This window comes from Oncorhynchus clarkii, chromosome 1, assembly GCF_045791955.1.
Source record: "Oncorhynchus clarkii lewisi isolate Uvic-CL-2024 chromosome 1, UVic_Ocla_1.0, whole genome shotgun sequence".
In the NCBI taxonomy this organism is placed as follows: Eukaryota; Metazoa; Chordata; class Actinopteri; order Salmoniformes; family Salmonidae; genus Oncorhynchus; species Oncorhynchus clarkii.
The window spans coordinates 40,873,427-40,890,590 of NC_092147.1; the positions used below are offsets into that span (position 1 = coordinate 40,873,427).

The 17,164-nt window shown below is 41.3% G+C and overlaps 1 protein-coding gene across 2 annotated transcripts; it reads right to left on the reverse strand.

Annotated features, from left to right (window-relative positions):
* Positions 1-1,921: 1,921 nt before the first annotated feature.
* Positions 1,922-16,002, reverse strand: LOC139407078 (unconventional prefoldin RPB5 interactor 1-like). 2 transcript variants are annotated; one of them, XM_071150424.1, is made up of 11 exons: positions 15,629-15,999; positions 15,303-15,351; positions 14,442-14,476; positions 14,124-14,202; positions 13,592-13,727; positions 12,306-12,397; positions 4,221-4,468; positions 3,824-4,085; positions 3,544-3,695; positions 3,088-3,328; positions 1,926-2,818 (listed from the first exon to the last, which is right to left on the reverse strand). In XM_071150424.1, the coding sequence occupies exons 1-11, from the start codon at positions 15,661-15,663 to the stop codon at positions 2,636-2,638; spliced, it is 1,512 nt and encodes a 503-aa protein (XP_071006525.1). In that variant the 5' UTR covers positions 15,664-15,999; the 3' UTR covers positions 1,926-2,635. The 2 variants fall into 2 exon arrangements, with proteins under 2 accessions (XP_071006535.1, XP_071006525.1); XM_071150434.1 differs by lacking the exon at positions 15,303-15,351 and having other exon boundaries at positions 1,922-2,818; positions 15,629-16,002.
* Between the last annotated feature and the right edge of the window lie 1,162 nt (positions 16,003-17,164).

Here is a 17,164-nt window from a genome sequence, read left to right on the forward strand (position 1 = left end):
AAGAACCTCAAAACAACAGTGAAGTATGGTGGTGGTAGTGTGATGGTTGGGGGATGCTTTGCTGCCTCAGGACCTAAACGACTTGTCATCATTGAAGGAACCATGAATTCTGCTCTGTATCAGATAATTCTAATGGAAAATTTCAGGCCATCCATCCGTGAGCTGAAGTCGAATCACAACTGGGTCATGCAGCAAGACAATGATCCAAAACACACAATCAAGACATCAGAATGGCTGAAAAGCAACAAGTTTTGGAATGGCCTAGTCAAAGTCCAGACTTAAGCCCGATTGAGATGTTATGACAGGACATGAAACGAGCAGTTCATGCTCAAAAACTCCCCAATGTCGCTGACTTGTTCAGTGGTGGAAAAAGTACCCAATTGTCATACTTGAGTAAAAGTACAAATACAGTACCTTATTAGAAAATGACTCAAGTAAAAGTCACCCAGTAAAATACTACTTTAGTTAAAGTAAAACAAGTATTTGGATTTAATTATACCCAACTATTTGCTAAAATATACTTAAGTATCAAAAGTATAAATTATTTCACATTTCTTATATTAAGCATACCAGACTGCACAATTTTGTCTCTTTTTTACAAATGGCCATAAAAGAAATGTACATAGGAGAGATGATCTACCGTTGGTCCTTGTGTTTTTACATTTTCAAGATACACTAAATATACAAAAGTATGTGGATCAGCCTTCAAATGAGTGGATTTGGCTATTTCAGCCACACCCGTTTCCGACAAGTGTGTAAAGATCTAGCACACAGCCACGCAAACTCCATAGTCAAACATTGGCCTTACTGAAGAGCTCAGTGACTTTCAACGTGGCACCGTCATAGGATGCCACCTTTCTAACAAGTAACATTTCTGCCCTGCTAGAGCTGCCCCAGTCAACTGTAAATGCTGTTTGTGAAGTGGAAAAGTCAAGGGTTTCCATCCCCATGCGCAATGCCAAGCATCGGCTGGAGTGGTGTAAAGTTTGCCGCCGTTGGACACTGGAGCAGTGGAAACACTCTGTCGTGATGAATCACACTTCACCATCTAGCAGTCGAACGTACTAATCTAGGTTTGGTGAATGCAAGGAGAACGCTACCTGCTCAAATGCATAGTGCCAACTGTAAAGTTTGGTGGAGGAGGAATAATGGTCTGGTTTTTCATGGTTCGGGCTAGACCCCTTATTTCCAGTGAATGGAAATCTTAACGGTATGATTCTGTGCTTCCAACTTTGTGGCAACAGTTTGGGGAAGGCCCTTTACTGTTTCAGCATGACAATGCCCCTGTGCACAAAGCAAGGTCCACACAGAAATGGTTTGTCGAGATCGGTGTGGAAGAACTTGATTGGCCTGCACAGAGCCCTGACCTCAGCCCCATCGGACATCTATAGGATGAATTGGATCACCAACTACAAGCCAGGCCTAACAGCCCAACATCATTGCCCAGCAAGTCACTGCAGAAAAATCCCAGAAGACTGTTATAGCAGCAAAGGGGGTACGAACTCCATATTAATGCCCATGATTTTGGAATGAGATGTTTGACGAGACGGTGTCCACATACTTTTGGTCATGTACTGTATATGTGGCATACCTGTTATGGACAATAAAGACCAACACAAACATCAGCAGTGGGCAGCCATCCTATCACCTCTGACCAAAGAACATCAGCAGTGGGCAGCCATCCTATCACCTCTGACCAAAGAACATCAGCAGTGGGCAGCCATCCTATCACCTCTGACCAAAGAACATCAGCCGTCATCTTGTTAATTTCCCCACAATTCTACATGTAGAATCACCACCCTCTTTGACACTCAGCAGGTGATCTACTGCGCACAGTCAACGTTTGTGTTGGTCTGGCTCGTCCTTTAGTGAAAAAAGGAGAAAAGGTTTGAGAAAAATCTACCCAAAGGGGAGTAACACGTGACTTTTTCCTCAAAATCTTTTATTTTCCTTCCAGTTTACAACAATGTTTATTCTGACATAAAGCTGGTCACAGAGGTGGGCATTAGGCAGGTACAAGGGGATTGGGGACAATAAAGGGCAGTCAGCATATGACCCTGTGTAGAATAATCGTAGAAAATCAAAAAGGAAAAAAATAAATGACACAGAGCATGTCGTTTTTAGCATAGCAGGCAAAATTATGGATCAAACAAATAGAGTGGTAAACCACTGGCCTTGTCAAGACACTGACACGAGAGCAACCACCATAAAATGAGCACCTAGGCAGTGTGGACTAGTGTAGTGCCATAATGTTGGAGGATGAGGGCTCTAAATAAACAACCTCTTGACTTAAATACATATTGCAATGAAGTGCTTACTTAGCAACAAAAGCTTGATGTTCCTTACAAGGCAGGTAAATGGTTAAGCGCAAGCGTTCTAAACAATGCTATGCTACTCTTACAGAGTACTGCCTCTTATAGAACAGTCCTACTGTAATAGATACCCTGTGTACTAACAGGAAAAGCATTGTGAAAGAGAAGAATAAAAGGCTTGAAGAGTGATGACAAAAAGAAGAAGAGACATGGCAGATATTAGGGAGGGTTCACAGTCTGTCCAGCTCAACAAAGTGCTGGTGTAGAACATCTATGTTAAAAAGGGGCCAGTCGTGTGAATCCTGGAGACTGGCTTTGCAGGGTCACTTCTGCTGCAGCCGGGCAGCTTTGAACTTGGACACCCGCTTAGGGGCCTCACGGGGGGCGTCGGGAGCCACCTCCTCCAGCTTCCGCTCTGGGATTGTGGGCAGAGCTGGAGGGACGATGGTTAGGTGGGGGATCGACAAGGGAATGGGCTCCTTCTCCACCACTGTGCATGACAAGGCCTGGATGATCAACAAAACATTAACAGGAGGTGGTTAATGAGAGGCTGTAGAGCTGGACAGTGCACAGACAAACAACTTGTTCAAGGTGTATCCCTATTCAACATTCAAAGATCATGATTCGAAAAACAAATCAGCAGAGAACCACGGTCGTATTCATTAGGGCCTGCAACGGAAAATTCATGTTTTTTATTGCACAAGATGTTCAGGTAGTCCCTCTGTCAGTTGTCTTCCGTTTACTGTCTAATGAACATGACCCAGCTGAGTTTTACCTCGAAGCGTCTGGTGGGGTGTAGAGGGTTCCCGGTGGGGCTGTCCTCCTCAGTGATGCCGTCGCTGGTGTCGCTGCACGTGTTCTCGTCGTGGCTCAGGGTGCGTCCGAACGTCCTGCGCTCTTCGAAGTCGGCAGCGCTGCTCTCGCTGGTGTCGCTACATCCGCTGTTCTCTCTGCTCCGGGACTTTAGGATGGACTTCCTGGGGATAGGCTCGCCATTCTTCACATCCACAAACAACCTGACAAAAGTCCACAAACATAGGCCTAGTCAGCCATTATACCCAATCAGATCGCAGAACTTGTTAATAGACAGACACCATACCGAATCAGAACAAAGTACCTGGAAACATTCAGAGTAAATAACATTTAATATATGCCAATACATTGGACCCAAAATGTTGCTAATAGGTATGCCAACCAAGAACTAGATAAATGATGTGTAGTGTGGGTTTACCTGTAGATGTCTGTGGGCGTGGTGATGTTGTGGAGCCCGTGGTGAGAGTGACCATTGCTGGTGCCGATCTTCTTTTTCCTCTTGGCTTGCTGCTTCTGTTCTTTCAGCTCACTGAACTTCAACATGGTGTTCTTCCCTGTGTTTATCCTCACCTGGAGACGAAGCGACAGAGACCGAGAGAAAAATGTAGTACATTGATTTACATGACTCAAATAACATAATTGACGACATTGTTGACTGTTGACGGCATTGAGTTTAATACGATTTATAAAACACTGACCTTCTTGGGTTCCACCGTATGAGAGAAATAGATGGTAGGCAAACTGTTGCCTTCCTCCTCCTCTCCCTTGTCTTCCTCCTCCTCCTCCCTGTCCCTGGTTGTACCGTTAACTTGACCACTGTTGTGAGGCACAGTCATCTTGCCTTCACTCCTCTCGTCATGTCCGTTGACGCGATGATGGCCGCCACCATCTCCCTCCTTCTCTTCCTCAGAGGAGGATGTTGTGTCGTCATTGCCGTTGGTGTCTGCACTTCCAAAGTGTCTGAAAACAAATCAAAACAATCATGAGAAATCTAATCTTCACTTTTGCAATGAAACACAGGTGTGAAGGTGGGAAGAGTGCCCTGAATCACTTAATGTGAAAGTCCATGCGTTTTGTGTGCGTGTGCAACTCTACCGGTCATGCTCCTCCTCAAGCTTCTCCTTCGCTTCCAGCTCATCCAGTCTGGCCCACAGCTCCTCCTCAGACAGCACTCCTCTCCTACTCCCTCCATCTCCCTCTCCACCGCCCTCCTCCTCCATCTTCACAACAGCCTCCATTTTGGGCTTAGTGTGGGGCTTAAGGGCCACACGCTGCTTTCCTTTGCTTACAAATTCTTCAATACTTCCAACCTCTTCTCTGATGTCCACATAGTCCCCTTCAGCCTGAGGAAACAGAAGGGTATAAGCCAGAGTCTTAACAATATCTGCTCATACAAATAGCTTTATCTGCACAGAGGAGTTGTCTATCAGATAAGCTGGCTGAAGAGGATCCTCAAAGCTCTTTGTTTTCACTGTAATTACACTTTTTTATATTTAACCTTTATTTAACTGGGCAAGTCAGTTGAGAACAAATTCCTATTGACAATTATGGCCAACCAGAAGGCAAAAGGCCGGGGGCTGGGATTAAAAATAAAAATATAGGACAACACAGACATCACGACGAGAGACATCACAACACTACATAAAGAGAGACCTAAGACAACACAGCATGGTAGCAGCTAGAGGTCGACCAATTATGATTTTTCAACGCCGATACCGCTACCAATTATTGGAGGACCAAAAAAAGCCGATACCGATTAATCGGCCGATTTTTTTGCTTGTAATAATGACAATTACAACAATATTGAATTAACCTTAATATAAAACATCAATAAAATCATAAATAAAATCAATTTAGCCTCAAATAAATAATGAAACATGTTCAATTTGGTTTAAATAATGCAAAAACAAAGTGTTGGGAGAAGAAAGTAATATGTGCCATGTAAAAAATGTGTACCATGTAAAAAAGCTAACATTTAAGTTCCTTGCTCAGAACATGAGAACATATGAAAGTTGGTGGTTCCTTTTACCATGAGACTTCAATATTCCAAGGTAAGAGGTTTTAGGTTGTAGTTAATATAGTATTTATAGGACTATTTCTCTCTATACCATTTATATTTCATATACCTTTGACTATTGGATGTTCTTATAGGCACTATAGTATTGCCAGTGTAACAGTATAGCTTCCATCCCCCTCCTTGCCCCTACTTGGGCTCGAACCAGGAACACATCGACAACAGCCACACTCGAAGCATCGTTACCCATCGCTCCACAAAAGCCGCGGCCCTTGCAGCGCAAGGGGAATAACTACTCCAAATCTAAAAGCGAGTTACGTTTGAAACAGTATTAGCGCACACCCAGCTAACTAGCTAGCCATTTCACATTGGTAACACCAGCCATTAGGCTGATATGCTTGAAGTCAAACAGCGCTGTGCTTGCGAAGCGCTGCTGGAAAAACGCACGAAAGTGCTGTTTGAATGAATGATTACGGGCCTGCTGCTGCTCAGTCATACTGCTCTATCAAATCAGACATAATTATAACATAACACAGAAATACGAGTCTTTGGTCATTAATATGATCGAATCCGGAAACTAAATGACTCTGCATGCAATGAACACAAGAGAAATGACACAATTTCACCTGGTTAATATTGCCTGCTAAACTGGATCAGTAGTTATAACTAGTGATTATGATTGATTGTTTTTTGTAAGATAAGTTTAATGCTGGCTAGCAATTTACCTTGGCTTCTACTACATTCGCATAACAGGCAGACTACTCGTGGAGTGCAATGGTTAGAGCGTTGGACTAGTTAACTGTGCGGTTGCAAGATTGGAACCCCTGAGCTGACAAGGTGAAAATCTGTCGTTCTGCCCCTGAACAAGGTAGTTAACCCACATTTCCTAGGCAGTCATTGAAAATAAGAATGTGTTCTTAACTGACTTGCCCAGTTAAATAAAGGTATAAAAAAAGCAAGCAATGGGAACCTCCCCAGAGAGCAGAGACAGGTTAAAAATGTCAGATAGGCTTGGCGATGATAAGGGCAGCAACCTTAAAGAAAAAAGGATCTAAACATCTGACCCAGATGTTTTTTGGAGTTGAAGTTTAAGGATCCCCTTTAGCACCTCGGACTCAGTGGCTGCGGTCCAAACACTTAGAAGACACACCCTATCCACTCAGCCCTCAAATTAAGTGGACACTTCTGATGATGTATGACGAGTATAACACCCTTGACCGGAAATTCGTCACTCGTTCATCCCGCGATGATTGCCTTTTCAGCCACCGGTAATTTGCGGGTGCTTTAAATGCACAACAGTCAATTATGATTGCATGGCTACTTATATTAAATAAATAATTATTAATATACACTACTGTTCAAAAGTTTTGGGTCACTGCATCCGTTATGGGTCAAACGACCACCCCTCATCACTGTCAAACGCTCCCTAAAACACTTCTGCGAGCAGGCCTTTCTAATTGACCTGACCCCAGGTATCCTGGAAGGATATTGACCTCATCCCGTCAGTAGAGGATGCCTGGTTGTTCTTCAATAGTGCCTTCCTCACGATCTTAAATAAGCATGCCCCTTTCAATTTTTTTTTTACTCCAGACCTGACTGCCCTTGACCAGCACAAAAACATCCTGTGGCACACTGCACTAGCTTCGAATAGTGCAAACGATATGCAACTTTTCAGGGAAGTCAGGAACCAATATACACAGTCAGTTAGGAAAGCAAAGGCTAGCTTTTTCAAACAGAAATTTGCATCCTGCAGCACTAATTCCAAAATGTTTTGGGACACTGTATAGTCCATGGAGAATAAGAGTACCTCCTCCTAGCTGCCCACTGCACTGAGGCTAGGAAACACTGTCACCACCGATAATTCCACGATAATTGAGAATTTCAATAAGTATTTCTCTACAGCTGGCTACGCTTTCACCCTGGCTACCCCAACCCCAGTCAACAGCTCTGCACCACCCGCAGCAACCGGACCAAGCCCCCCCCCCCCTCTCCTTCACCCAAATCCAGGCAGCTGATGTTCTGAAAGAGCTGCAAAATCTGGATCCCTACAAATCAGCTGGGCTAGACAATCTGGACCCTCTCTGCCTAAAATTATCCGCCTCCATTGTCGCAACCCCGATCTCTTTCATATCGTCTGAGATTCCTAAAGATTGGAAAGCAGCCACGGTCATCCCCCTCTTCAAAGGCGGAGACACTCTAGACCAAAACTGTGACAGACCTATATCCATCCTGCCCAGCCTTTCTAAAGCCCTCGAAAGACAAGTGAACAAACAGATCACCGACCATCTCGAATCCCAGCGTACCTTCTCCGCTATACAGTCCGGTTTCCGAGCTGGTCACAGGTGCACCTCAGCCACACTCAAGGTCCTAAACGATATCATAACCACCATAGATGAAAAACAGTACTGTGCAGCTTCGACTCAAACACCTCATTCTTATCGGCAGACTCAACAGCCTTGGTTTCTCAAATGACTGCCTCGCCTGGTTCACCAACTACTTCTCAGACAGAGTTCAGTTTGTCAAACCGGAGGGCCTGTTGTCCGGACATCTGGCGGTCTCTATGGGGGTGCCACAGGGTTCAATTCTCTGGCCGACTCTTTTCTCTGTATATATCAATGATTTCGCTCTTGCTGCGGGTGATTCTTTGATCCACCTTTACACAGACGACACCATTCTGTATACATCTGGCCCTTCTTTGGACACTGTTAACAACCCTCCAAACGAGCTTCAATGCCATACAACCTCCAACTGCTCTTAAATGCAAGTAAAACTAAATGCATACTCTTCAACCGATCGCTGCCCGCACCCGCCAGTCCGCCTAGCATCACTACTCTAGACAGTTCTGACTTAGAATGTGGATCACTATAAATACCTAAGTTTCTGGCTAGACTGTAAACTCTCCTTCCACTCATATTAACCATCTCCAATCAAATGTTTTATCTAGAATCGGCTTCTTATTTCACAACAAAGCATCCTTCACTCATGCTGCCAAACATACCCTCGTAAAACGGACTATCCTGCCGATCCTTGACTTCAGCGATGTCATTTACAAAATAGCCTTTTTTTCAACAGTGAAGAGGCAACTCTGGGATGCTGGCCTTCTAAGCCATATCTTAGACTGGCCAATAAAAAAAGATTCAGATGGTCAAAAGAACACAGACACTGGACAGAGGAACTCTGCCTATAAGGCCAGCATCCCGGAGTCACCTCTTCACTGTTGATGTTGATACTGGTGTTTTGCGGGTATTATTTAATGAAGCTGCCAGTTTCTCAAACTAGAAACTCTAATGTACTTGTCCTCTTGCTCAGTTGTGCACCGGAGCCTCCCACTCCTCTTTCTATTCTGGTTAGAGCCTGTTTGCCCTGTTCTGTGAAGGGAGTAGTACACAGCGTTTTACAAGATCTTCAGTTTCTTGACAATTTCTCGCATGGAATAGCCTTCATTTCTCAGAACAAGAATAGACTGACGAGTTTGATAAGAAATGTATTTGTTTCTGGCCAATTTGAGCGTGTAATCGAACCCACAAATGCTGATGCTCCAGATACTCAACTAGTCTAAAGAAGGCCAGTTGTATTGCTTCTTTAATCAGAACAACAGTTTCCAGCTGTGCTAACATAATTACAAAAGGGTTTTCTAATGATCAATTAGCTAATCCAAGTTTATCATTTTAAAAGGCTAACAAAGTGCCATTGGCACACAGGAGTGATGGTTGCTGATAATTTTATTTCACCTTTATTTAACCAGGTAGGCAAGTTGAGAACAAGTTCTCATTTACAATTGTGACCTGGCCAAGATAATGGGCCTCTGTACGTCTATGTAGATATTTGATTATTATTATTTTTTCAATCTGCTATTTCCAGCTACAACAGTAATTTACAACATTAACAATGTCTACACTGTATTTCTGATCAATTTGATGTTATTTTAAATGGACAAATATATTTTTTGGTTTTCTTTAAAAAAACAAGGATATTTTTAACCTGTTAGGTTAGGGGACAGCATGTCACTTTTTGATGAATTGCGTGTCCAAACTGAAATGCCTCCTACTCTGTCCCAGATGCTAATATATGCATATTATTATTAGTATTGGATAGAAAACACTCAAGTTTCTAAAACTGTTTGAATGATGTCTGAGTATAACAGAACTCATTTGGCAAGCGAAGAAAGAGAAGAGAAGAAGAAATCCAAAACAGGAAGTGAGAAGTCAAATTTCAAAACAGAGCCTATTTAAATCCCTGATAGTTATGGATGTTGCATGCACTTCCCAGGGCTTCCACTAAATGTCACCATCTTTAGATCCTAGTTTTAAGATTATACTATAAAGGAGGGGCTCATGAGACCCCTTTTAGTGAGTGTTCTGTCAGAGCGCCTCATGAAGGGCGCTACCGAGACAGTATCCTCTCATTCCAGGGCTTTTATTCAGACAATGAAATTCTCCGGTTGGAACCTTATTGATGATATATGTTAAAAATATCCTCAAGATTGAGTGCAGACATGTTCTGACTTGTTTCTACGACCTGTAACGCAACTTTTTGAGTTTTTGTCATGGAGGAATTGGTCACGCCTCCATGAAGATGGATTACTGGGCTGAACACGCTAACAATAGGTGGCTAAATGATAGGCTTTATGGAACAAATCAGTCATTTATTGTTGAACTGGGATTCCTGGGAGTGCCTTCTGATGAAGATCATCAAAGTAAGTGATTATTTATAGTGTTTTTTTCTAACTAATGTTGACTCCAAGATGGCGGAATTGTCTAATTGTTTATAAGCAGGTACTGAGCTCCGTTCTCAGATTATGATTTTCCGTAAAGTCTTTTGGAAATCTGGCACAGTGGTTGCATAGAGGATCAGTCTCTCTGTAATTCTGTGAATAACACTTGCATCTTTTATCAATGTTTATTATGAGTATTTCTGGGAAAATCACCGGATGTTTTGGAATCAAAATATTACTGCACGTAATGTGCCAATATGTAAACTGAGCTTTTTGGATATAAATATGCACATTCTCGAACAAAACATACATGTATTGAGTAACATTATGTCCTATGAGTGTTATCTGATGAAGATCAAAGGTTAGTGATTAATTTTATCTATATTTCTGCTTTTTGTGACTCCTCTCTTTAGCTGGAAAATGGCTGTGTGTTTTTGTGACTTGACCTAACATAATCATATGTGGTGCTTTCGCTGTAAATCAGTTTTGAAATCAGACACCATGGGTAGATTAACAAGATGTTTATCTTTCATTTGCTGTATTGGACTTGTTCATGTGTGAAAGTTAAATATTTATAAAAAATATTTTTGAATGAATGTTGAGGTGGGGTTCCGCTAGCGGAACGCTTGGCCTAGTCAGGCTAAGTGACCACAAACTTTTGAACAGTAGTGCTCGCCTACTGTATGATAGCAAATTAATTAGCTAACTGTCATTAGCCCGCCTAGCTGTAACTTCTGAAGAAGGAAACGTTTTTATTTCTACAATTTCCAAAAGATAACCAAACAAAAACATATTTACGAGACGGGTTTGTGCCATCATGTGCATTAGTAGCACAATTTTTTACTTATTTGCATTCGTTTTTACTTACACTTGTATGTTGACTTCTCCATTAATGTTGTTTTTAAGTTCTCACAGACTTTTCTTAGCGGATGTACAATCATTTATTTCCTTAACTCCCTTATTTGACCTTATTTGCACTCACTGTATATATACTTTGTTTTCTTTTTTCCTACTGTATTATTGACTGTATGTTTTGATCATTCCATGTGTAACTCTGTGTTGTTGTATGTGTCGAACTGCTATGCTTTATCTTGGCCAGGTCGCACTTGCAAATGAGAACTTATTCTCAACTAGCTTACCTGGTTAAATAAAGGTGAAATAAATAAATAAAAAATGGGCAGCTGTGAGGAGGAGGATTTATTATTCAGGTCTTTAACCTTTTTCCAGAACTTCTTGGGGTTAGACCCACAGAGAGAGAACTGCTCCTTAAAGTAACTAACTTTGGCCTTCTGGATAGCCTCAGTGCACTTATTTCTAATTTGCCTGAACGAGAGCCAGTCAGCCTGAGTATGCATGTGCCGAGCGATTTGCCAAATGGAATTATTGAGGTGGAGTAACTGACAGATCAAGGTCGAACCAGGGGCTGAACCTGTTTTTAATTCTCATTTTCTTCATGTATCTGTTAACAATACCACTGAAAATATCAAAGAACGGTCCAAGAGTCTTCGACAGAGGTGATCAAGCTGATTCTATACCAATTTACAGAGGCCAAGTCATCAAGTAAGGCTTGCTCATTAAAGTTTTTTAGCAAGCGTCTATGACAAATCAGGACAGGCCCGTTTCACTGAGCAGCCATTGCGAACACAGGCTGTAAAACAGTGATCACTAGGGTCATTACAGGAAACACCAGACCGATACGTATCAAGATTATTTGTAAGGATACCATCAAGGAGAGTAGCCTTTTCTGGGTGTTTGGAGTCATACCTTCTGGGATTGGTAATAATCTGGGAAAGATTTAGAGAGTCCCATTGCTTTAAGACTTGGTCAGGTGGTTTAAGAATGTCCCAGTTTAGGTCACCTAGCAGGACAAATTCAGACTTAGTGTAAGGGGCCAGGTGAGAGCTTGGGCATTTAGGGTAGAGGCCGGTGCTGATGGTGGCCGATAACACCCAGAAACAGTCAACAAAGAGTTATTTGAAAGTTTAATGCGTAAAACCAGAAAATCAAATTGTTTGGGGACAGAATTGGTGGTGACAACCAAACACTGAAGGTGTTCCTAGGTAAAGACTGCCACTCCACCACCTTTGGAAGATCTGTCTTGCCGAAAAAGTTCATAACCAGAAAGGTTAACATCAGTGTTCAAAACACTGTTTCTTAACCATGTCTAAGTAATGACCAACAAGTCTTGTCTGGAGCTGTGAACACACACTTTTAGGTAATAAGCTTCTAGTGTTAACGTGCAGAAAACCCAGGCTTTTTACAAGAGAAGAGGTCAGTGAAGCAGATATCGGAGCACAAATCAGAATTGGGGCTAGCAACAGTAGATGGGCCAGGGTGTACATGCACATTTCCAGATATAATCAGCAATAACACAATCAGGGCACGGCAGAGGACAGGGAGAGCTCTGCAATGTTGATTTAGAACATTTGAATATGCTTTAGATGGTACTTACGCCTGAGAGTTTTTCAAGATCCTCTGTGAACCCAACTCTGGCTTCAAAGTTCTTCTTCGTCTTGTGCAAGTCATCCAGCGCACTCCTTACATCTAAAAAAAAAAAAAAAAAAAAAAAAAAAAAAGACAAAAATTTGATTTTATATAATTTGTAAAACAAAAATTGGATTTAATTTGAAAAACAAAAATTGTGTGATTAGTGTGGAATTGGACAAATTTGTGTGTAAAGGGTCAAGACATGCAGCTTGTGAACCAGATTGGTCGTAGTCAGTAGAAAAGAGAAACAAAAACCACAGTATTCGGACCAGTAAGGGGTTAAATCCTGAACACACTGACAAAAAAGGGAAAATGATGACACAAACAGTTCATAATATCTCATGCCCTCGGTGCTACTTCGGATCATTAAATCTTCACAACAATTAAACCCCCGTTTGCTAATGGCAGCAAAGGGCCCCGTCGTCATGGCGACGCCGAGCCCTCAAGCAGTACGTCTCCGAAGCGTTGGGGAAAGGTCAAACACGGACAGCCTGACAACTCAGCGGGGCTGTTTGACAGATCTCAGCCAGCCATGTTTGCATTATGGCACTTAGCTGTGTAAAATCAGCCTGGGCAGGGAGGGGTGGGCAGGGTTATGGCACATTCACGCTTCGGTAAACATCAGTCTAATAAAGCTCCCATCACTATCACACATTGTTATTTAGGACGATTTGACACAATATTAAATAGCTTTTTGGGGCGTAGGGTGAATACCAAAGAAAGCAGGGGGAAACTGCTCTCTCTTACATGGGTAAGAGAAAGAAAGAACGGCCAGCAGTGGAATGGGCAGGAGGATTTTTAAGGCTGGACTGTTGTGACAAAATGATAGCAGAACATGGTCAAATAGCCTTGAGTAACCAAACAATGGCTTTATCAATGTGTCACATTCTGGTCACAATTCTACATTTTCAGTAGTTAATTGCCCACCAGAAACACTACAACAAATATTATAATAATCCAAGTATTCACAAAATGAGTAGCCATTCAACTTTCCTTGACAACACTGAGTGATCCCCTCTTTGTTTCTGACAGCAAGTCTATAACAACAGCACCCTCTGCTGGGCAAATGGTTGGAGTGTTAAGACATTCATAATATGACCTCAATCTTTCACAATAAGCATAACCACTACCATACATACACAATTGACGAGTTAACTAATATTATAAAAAGACTAGAAAAGTGAGTGTCAAAGTTTTCCAAGGAATCATGGTATCTGAGAAAATTCTACATGGCTTCCAAAATAAACTCACGTTTCTTCCTGTGCTCCAAGAGCTTCTGGGCCTGCTTGGCAGAGCACTTGGCAAACCAGTTGTCTCCCAGTAGCACAGTGATCTCATTGGTATGGACCAGCTTCCCAGGCATGAATGCCAAAGGGCCAAACGGCACCTGTTACAGCAGAGAGGGGAGGAAAAAGGTTTTTAAAATAAATACTGCATTATTTAAGTTTCAAGTTCAAGCTTCACCTCGACTAAAATCATTTTTATATTATGGCAATTCAAACATGGTTCTGCATATTTTTCACAAACTGAAAGTGAAATTGAATAGCTGAAAGAAAAGGAGAACATAAACTGGTAGTCAAAGATAAGGCCTTCCTGCACACAACATATATACATCATAAGAGCTGTATTAATTGATGCGTGTTTCTTTCCAGATCAAGACAAGACAATTTATAATAAGGATGCATGGCCTGGGAATTCACTCTGACACACCTCATATAATAAACTTTAAATAAGCCCCTGCTATGGAAACTCTCCCCGGTGCATTTAATAAGAGAGAACGTACCATGATGTCATAGGACACCTCTTCTGGAAGAGTTTTGAGTTGATCCTCAAGGGCTTCATAGTCACCTTTTACCTTCTCCCTGAAAGTCCAAAGATTTTAATTTTAGTAAAGTAACGGCACACACACACAATGATCCACATGCCCTTCCTGGTCTACCGGCTATCCCAGAACTAATGTTTAGCCTATCTATGTACTATCAAGGACGTGGTGAGGGACTAGGTGTAACTAGTAATCTAGGAGCACAGTAGCATCATCATTTATGAGATTCTGTTTGACTCCTACGCCAGTCACTACGCGGAATTGCTACACAAGACTCACCAGTGCTGGATCTGAACTTCGCATCCTTTCACCACCTGTTGTTGACAGAGTGACAATTCTATAGGTCAAACTTAGCATTTTTATTTTAAAAAAAAAACTCTGAATAACCCCCTCCATTTTACAGTTCTTTACACCTACTCAATGTTGGGGAAGCAAATTCTCAGGAAGTTTAGGGTGTTTTGATTTAACTGCTGTCAAAGATTAATTGGCAAAAGCTTTTCTGGAACTCACAGGATATACTTACACAGAAGCACCTACTTGGGGACAGGAAGAGGCATCTGTACACTTTACAGTTGATGTCATACTAGGAAGTAGCCTATAATACTACACTTTTGATAGGGGTATGAAATATGACGTGTACCATGGATGCGGCAGATACAATTCTTTACTCAATACGACAGGAATTTAGCTAAGCATGCCTGGTCAACACATTTGGCCTGTTCCTATTTGAAAGTAGGCCTACAGTAAAGTTGCACCCTCCTTCATGAGTCAAATTCTACTGTAACACAACACGAACATTACTTTGCCAACTGACTAGCTTTACTTGTCCTGCATTGCATTGCCATCAATGCATGTTAATAAACATCCAATCAATGACCAACACTGTGTATTGATATTCTCTGAACATTTAGATACGATTATACTAGCTCTAGCTAGCTATGGATGTTGAATCTAGGTCAGTGTTGAAAGGCCAGTAGTAAATTAGCTAACGTTAGGCCACACAAGGTAATGCTTGTGTGCATAAGTGTATGGTAAGTTCATTAAACTATCCTTCACGCATTGGGCAAGTACATTTGTTTATTTATGCATTATGCTTGCTGAAAAATATAATTCAACATCAGAGCAATTGACAAACTTGACTTTGCATATTCGATGGTTGTAGTTAAACATGGTTTGGCCAGGATCCAAGCTGAAATAAACAAGAAGCAACATGTGACCGCTGGCTCAAGGAAGCTTCTAGAAAAAGGTTGAACTAGCTAGAAAGTTTCCACGATTAATTATCTGTCGAAGATGCCACAAGCGCATAAATTAATATGCAATTAAATAGCTAGCTTGCAACATTCTGAAAGAGAATGCACGCTAGGCGGTCTCATTTAATGAACATGTAAAACAATTTGATAATTATAAATCGACCGCGTGCATTGTCAGACAGAGCAAGCACAATCCCTCTAGCTCGTTTATTGTACCTTCTTATGCTCCACTCGAAGTCTGTCAACTCCATGTAGGACCTCTATGTTCCTTTTATTTCTCCCAGCCATCTTCCCATGTAATAATCAAATGAAATGTGACGTTTGTGAATCCAAAACAATGCTCAGGGGTTGTAAGTCCTAAAGAAATGTTTATGAATACAATTGCAGGTATTCCTGAGACGCGTTTTCCTCTTATTCATCAAAGGGGCAGTGATAGATATCCAAGACTTCGGAAGTGAGACCATTTCACACTCTCATTTTAGGATTTCAGCATGATCTCAAAAATATCCAAGTAATATAATCCTCGATGTTCAGCGTCCTCCTCATCGACCCTGCGCCATGTTCCCCTGTCTGTTTCCCGGTGTACTCTGGGTAAAATGCTCACTTTCACAACAATGCATGGAAAGGATCACATTATGTAAGACTGTATCCAATAGGCTACATATAAACAGGATTTCCCTCTCTTGCAATGGTATTAAATCAAACATATTTATCTTTATTCCCCATCGAATGCTTTAATAACTTCATTTTAACATTGAGTGTTTACCTTATATTGCAAATTATATCTCTAGTTACAGTTGTAAATTCACTAGTTACAGAGATGAGACATATTTACAGAATAAAGAAACAATTCTCACTCAATAATATTATCCCATCAATCCAATTAGTATGATGACTGAGGTTGTAAAATTACTGTGATGATGGTCTTTTACATTCTTTGGCATAATGCAAAATCTAATAATCTATTTATAATGTTGCTTCAAGATGCACATGGTATAATTAATTGACCGGATGCTCTCATGATAGAGGACAGCAGTGTAGTTGGGAAGATTAATAGTCTGTCTCTTTTGCAGAATTATATACAGTAAATTCAAATGTCACAATCTTAGCAAGAGGGCGGCACACAGGCTCAGAACTCTGAACACGGGAGATGTGTCAAAGAAGTCACATGTGTAAACACGCTGCCTGTGGACCACGTGGTCCACTGCGCTCTGTAGCGGCTCAGGGAAGTCGAACGAAGTTGACCTGATCTGGGTCGTCACTAGTTACCACAGCCCCAAAGTAAAAATTATAGCTAAACCCCGACTATTTCTACAATTTCTCTTCTTAAAATTATATTTTAAACCTAACCTTAACCACACTGCTAACCTTATACCCAACATTAAATTAAGACAAATATATATATATATATATATATATAAATATATATATATATATTCATGAATATTACTTTGTGGCTGTGGTAACTAGTGACAACACCTGATCATTCTGAGGTACATTTTTGCATCGTCTCCACTCCCAGTCATATCAAAGACAGTACTGTGTGTGGCCTTGTCTTTGTAATTTGGGACAAGTAGGCTGATCCTAGATCTGTGTTTCAAAGACAACTTCTACCAGCAATGTTTATCAATCTAATTGATTAGAGATGTATGCTAATTTGATGTAGTTTGACTCCCAAAATGGGAATGTTTGAATAGCCTATTATTGGAAAAAACACATCATATTAAATACTATCAAGCCAACACGATAAAG

Excerpts from the sequence above, each read along its gene's own strand:
- LOC139407078 (XM_071150424.1), bottom strand. The coding sequence starts at position 15,663 with ATGGAGTTGACAGACTTCGAGTGGAGCATAAGAAG. Across the intron at positions 14,477-15,302 it reads ACAACCATCGAATATGCAAA|GTGGTGAAAGGATGCGAAGT; the intron begins GTCAAGTTTGTC and ends TGTCAACAACAG. Across the intron at positions 3,329-3,543 it reads ACGCCCACAGACATCTACAG|GTTGTTTGTGGATGTGAAGA; the intron begins GTAAACCCACAC and ends GACTTTTGTCAG.